The 4524-nt window shown below is 35.1% G+C and overlaps 1 protein-coding gene across 11 annotated transcripts; it reads right to left on the reverse strand.

Annotated features, from left to right (window-relative positions):
* LOC112720647 (uncharacterized) lies at window positions 1-3334 on the reverse strand. Of its 11 annotated transcripts, none has more exons than XM_072206701.1 (8): window positions 2683-3332; window positions 2481-2551; window positions 2108-2358; window positions 1910-2017; window positions 1696-1824; window positions 1411-1459; window positions 1230-1303; window positions 95-531 (listed from the first exon to the last, which is right to left on the reverse strand). In XM_072206701.1, the coding sequence occupies exons 5-8, from the start codon at window positions 1798-1800 to the stop codon at window positions 406-408; spliced, it is 354 nt and encodes a 117-aa protein (XP_072062802.1). In that variant the 5' UTR covers window positions 1801-1824; window positions 1910-2017; window positions 2108-2358; window positions 2481-2551; window positions 2683-3332; the 3' UTR covers window positions 95-405. The 11 variants fall into 11 exon arrangements, with proteins under 11 accessions (XP_025627451.1, XP_072062800.1, XP_025627448.1 ...); XM_072206700.1 differs by having other exon boundaries at window positions 2264-2358; window positions 2481-2578; XM_025771666.3 differs by having other exon boundaries at window positions 1-531; window positions 1696-2017; window positions 2264-2358; window positions 2717-3334.
* Between the last annotated feature and the right edge of the window lie 1190 nt (window positions 3335-4524).

Below are 4524 nucleotides of genomic sequence, written 5' to 3' on the forward strand. Positions count from 1 at the left end.
TGCATGAGATGACATAACCATCAATAGATAGAAGAGCATATCTTCAACCGCAAATAAAGTTAAGAAACTAGAAACACACTATACAAATGCCACATGAGTCAAATCCCAGAGATAAAAGTCAAATCCCAGAAACACACTATACAAATTACAGCTATAATGTACAAACCATCTAAGTTCTAGAGTTATTAAACATTTCTTCAGCTGTTTTGCACAGAGAATAGTAGCACAAAGCCACAAAGCTACAAGTTGTTAGATTGTTCCATGATAAAGTAGTACAATGATAAGAAATTAGAAACACACTATACAAACGCACAAAGTTAAACCAGATTCCATTTTGCAAGAACTAAATGAATATAAGGTTCACTTGATGAAATATTGAAACATAAACATAAACAAACAAAATCACTAGTAACTAAAATGTGTGTATTTATGTATAAAAATGAAGATGCATGCCTTTTGTTGCTGTCTCTTGAGTTTTGCATTCTTTTCCAGCAAGTGATCCACTTTAAGCTGCAACTCGCTCGTATATGCCTGAAATAATACACAGCAAAACCAAAAAAAAATTAAGACTTGAAGCAAAAAACAAAAGAAAAGAACAAAAGAAAAAATTGTACTTCAGGAAAGTATATAATGAAAGTTGTAAATAGAGTAAGAATGTAACATGCTAACAATGAAGCAAACAATATATATATATATATATATATATATATAGTATATTAATTTAACATCTGAAAGATATGAATAACCTGTCTGGTGTGTGCTCAAAAGAGTCTGTACTATCTCCCAATTCTTGATGTAATTAAATATAATCCATCTAAACTAAGACAATTTTTAATTTGGATGTATTTGGACAGCGCACCAGTATATCATGATGATACACTATTCTTTAAAATGTTAGTACAAAATTGAGAGAGTGATCAATGAGTTATAAAAAGTAAAGTTTGAATAAAGTTGATCAAACAAACGAGGTTCCAAATTAAGGTTATTACACGCTGCTTGTAGTTGACTAGTTCCTGGTATGTGTTAATATTAAAGATTAAAAAATTCTCAGACTAAAAGGGTTTATAAATTCACAACATACACTTGTCCAATAGAACTCAGACACGCAACCGGATTCATTTTTATTCGTATAGCCTAATAGAAAATTAATTATGCTTCCCTCAATGCCCCACTTAGGGAAAACTAGGTTTTGATGCTACAGTGATGCTAAACTATGGTAATGATCATACCTCATCCTTAAGCCCCAAGTCATCTCCCTGAAATTCCAAAACATCACTGCAATTGATTGCACAATCTTCTTTCTCTTTTCAAATGTGAATCACATTATCAGTAAAAGAAAATAGAAAAAAAATATACATAAGAAACTAAGAAAATGTAACAACAAAGAGAAAAAAAGCAACAGTGAAATACCTTGAGCTCGAAACACAGAGGAATAGCTGTTTCGAGATACCAGAACATCCTGAAAATCAATACCAATTTTCAAATTAGAACAAATAAAAAAATACGTAAATTCAGCTCAATTCCACCATTTCAAATCCGTCAATTTGAGAAAGCCGAGATTCAATCATCAATCAGAAGATTAAATCTGAGTTTCCACAATAACAATGATTTTCTTGAGAGATTCTTGAGAGCTAAGAGCCGAAAGGGAAAAAATTAAACTAAATTTAAGATATAAAAAAGAAAAAGAAGATTTACGGTGGAACTATAAGAGTTGGCGGTCAGATGAGTGCGGCAACGATGGTTATCGTTGTTCCTGAAACACGCGAAGAAGCAACCCACTGCTCTTTTGAGCCTAAGCATAATGTTTCCATCTATACTTACAATCTGCATATAATTTAAAAATAGTAGAACCTATCGAATTTGGTGATGGCAATTTGTAGCTATTATTGTTGTACTTAGCAAACCTTACCTTCTCCAAAACAAGCTTATATTCTACCAGCTCGTTGTAGGTGTGTTGCAACTTCTAATTATTTGCCTTATTCTCAAGCAGATTAGCTTCAAGTTCTTTAAGTTTAACCTAGCCATGAAGAGAAGTTTCATTACATGGAATACAGTTCTTAAACAGAAAATTAAAGTGAGCGGGAAAAGTTTCAGAGCACATAACAACCTCCAAATGATCGATCAATACATGAATGTGAAGTGCCATTTTAGAACAGCAGAACTATGGTTCATTAGTGTTTTACTTGACTTGTTTTCTCCCCAAAATGCTAAATCTAAATCACAAAAATGTCATGAACTAATATTTTTTGTATTGAGAATATACCAAATGGAAATGTTTAACATCCTCCTCGAAAATGTAAGAAGGAGTCAAGTCAGTCCCCCCGCCAAACCACCACTGCCTAGGTGCTCCGGGAGCATCTGTAGAATGCAATAAGGTTACACAGTCAGTAGCAGCAAATTTATGCAGATACTTATTTGCAAGACAATTACCTTAGAAATTGACATATGTAAGATTTTGAGCTATATGACAGACAACAAACCTATTCATTCATGGATGACTTTCTCCAAAGCCTCCAGCTTAATCAACCTCCTCTGTGGCTTTAATTTTGAGCTACTTGAATGTTTAGGAAGTTAGATTCTAAACTTTACAGGAAGCACAAAAAACAAAGAAACATGAGTGATAGAAAATTAGGAATTTAAAAATCCTAAATTGAGGGAAAATGTTGAAAGATGTAAAAAGACCTAATGTAGCGCTGGTGAATGGACTTGGCTATACCAGACTTGAAGACGAGAATATGGAGGCAGCGCTCGAGCAAGTTCTTGACGGTGAGAGAGAGGATGTAATCGAGCTTGTTCTGCGTCTCGTCGAGGAGGTCGTAACGGAACATCCTCAGAGCCTTGGGCGTTGCAACCAGATCTGGAGAGGCGATAAACCGCAGTGGCGACGGCAGTGATGATGGCGATGCGAGCTCTCTCTCCTCTCTGAATCTCTCTGTTTCGCTCTTCTCTCAGATCTCCTCAGCCATCGGCACTGAGTCTATGCCCAAACCGTTCTCCGAGTGCTTCACATCCGCCGGAGCAAAAGCAGAACAAGTGGCAAAATCTGTCGGGGAAGACGACGCAGTAGCGACGCCGTGTGGATATGATGCGCTATAGTGAGAGGGAGCTGGCCTTGGGCTTCAGAGCTCTAGCACGGTGGCGCGTTGATGTAGGCTCAGATGCGGGTAAGTCGGTGGTGGCGGAATGAGTTGGAGATGCGGCATCGCTGTGTCTCCTCCATTGGAATCAAAAAAGTTCTGTTTAGGGTTTTGGAGTGTTTCACCATTCTTTTTTTTTTTTTTTGGTGGTTTCGTTTTGTTTGGATGGGAGTTTTAACTATGCTTAAAAAGTGGGAGTTTGTCCATAATCATGATTGGGAGTTTGATAAATTGCCACAAATAAATTATTTTATGGAGGTTTCTAAAAACCTCCATTAAAAAACCTCCACAAATAACTAAATATCTTGTAGTGGTGCTTGGGAGTGTGTTTCTCAAAACGGCAAGGTGGAAGAATGGAGGAGGTAAAACTGTAAAAGCATCGAAATATTTAGAAGATTAGAATTGGATTGAATTGGGAATGTATTCTCTCAATTTGATTTGTCCGATTCACAAGATTAAGTATGATGTTATACAATATTCAATCTGAAATTCGCAAGAAAATTTGTTTTGATTAGCTATTAAATAATTTTATTTGGACTAGTCGATTGATTCTTGTGTTGTATTACTATTTCTTGATTGCTATTTTGATTTTTGCTTACTCTTAATTGTATAGCAGTCTGGTAAACAATGGATTCTATAAGTAGAAGATCTACAAGTGGGTCCTACGGCAGCGACATGCTAAACATTTTTGTGAGTGTGGTTTAAGAGCTCCATTACAAGTCTCAACCCGGGTAGAAAGTATTATGCCTATCTTGTAAGACGATGTGGATGGTTTAGATGGACAGGTCCAAGTATCTAACATTCTGAAGTTACAGATGATCGCTCTTGTCATGTGAATTCCAATTTGAAGTCGATCGAACGAGTTGAAAATTTGCATAATGATGTTGTATTTATGAAATTGTTAGCAGTCTTTCAACTTTTTGTTTCTGTAATCTGTATTGTCCTGGTCATAGTATTATTGTTTAAGTTGTAGTTTGACATTTGAATTGAAACAAGAAAATGAAAAATTGTGTAAATTAGTTTAAGTACATGTTTCTGTATATTTCTTTTAAATATAAAATGAGTACATAACAATAAACTTCATGCTGAAATCACCAACAAACAAGCAAGGAAGACTTAAAACAAATGCTTGTGTTTGACATAAGTCTTAATAACGATATAATTAATATAATTAAATTTACAATTGTAAAGATTGTGATCAACAGAGAGACTACTGTCATAAAATATTAAGCCACCTAAATTTCTGGATATGTAGGTTATGTTTTGTAGCTGAAAAATGAGCAATTGCTAGTCTAACATAACCTACATATCCAGAAATTTAGGTGGAAAAATGAGCAATTGCTAGTCTAATAACCGTACATGTTGCTCCACTCCCTTTTCAACTCCA

The sequence above is a fragment of the Arachis hypogaea genome, chromosome 11, assembly GCF_003086295.3.
Source record: "Arachis hypogaea cultivar Tifrunner chromosome 11, arahy.Tifrunner.gnm2.J5K5, whole genome shotgun sequence".
In the NCBI taxonomy this organism is placed as follows: domain Eukaryota; kingdom Viridiplantae; phylum Streptophyta; class Magnoliopsida; order Fabales; family Fabaceae; genus Arachis; species Arachis hypogaea.

What these genes read in the sequence shown, in the direction of transcription:
- LOC112720647 (XM_025771666.3), bottom strand. Translation starts at nt 1,830, where the DNA reads ATGCAGATTGTAAGTATAGATGGAAACATTATGCTTAGGCTCAAAAGA. An exon ending in CCAACTCTTATAGTTCCACC is followed by an intron (nt 1,460 to 1,695) that starts GTAAATCTTCTT and finishes ATTGATTTTCAG; the next exon opens with GATGTTCTGGTATCTCGAAA. An exon ending in ACTTGGGGCTTAAGGATGAG is followed by an intron (nt 532 to 1,229) that starts GTATGATCATTA and finishes GTATTATTTCAG; the next exon opens with GCATATACGAGCGAGTTGCA.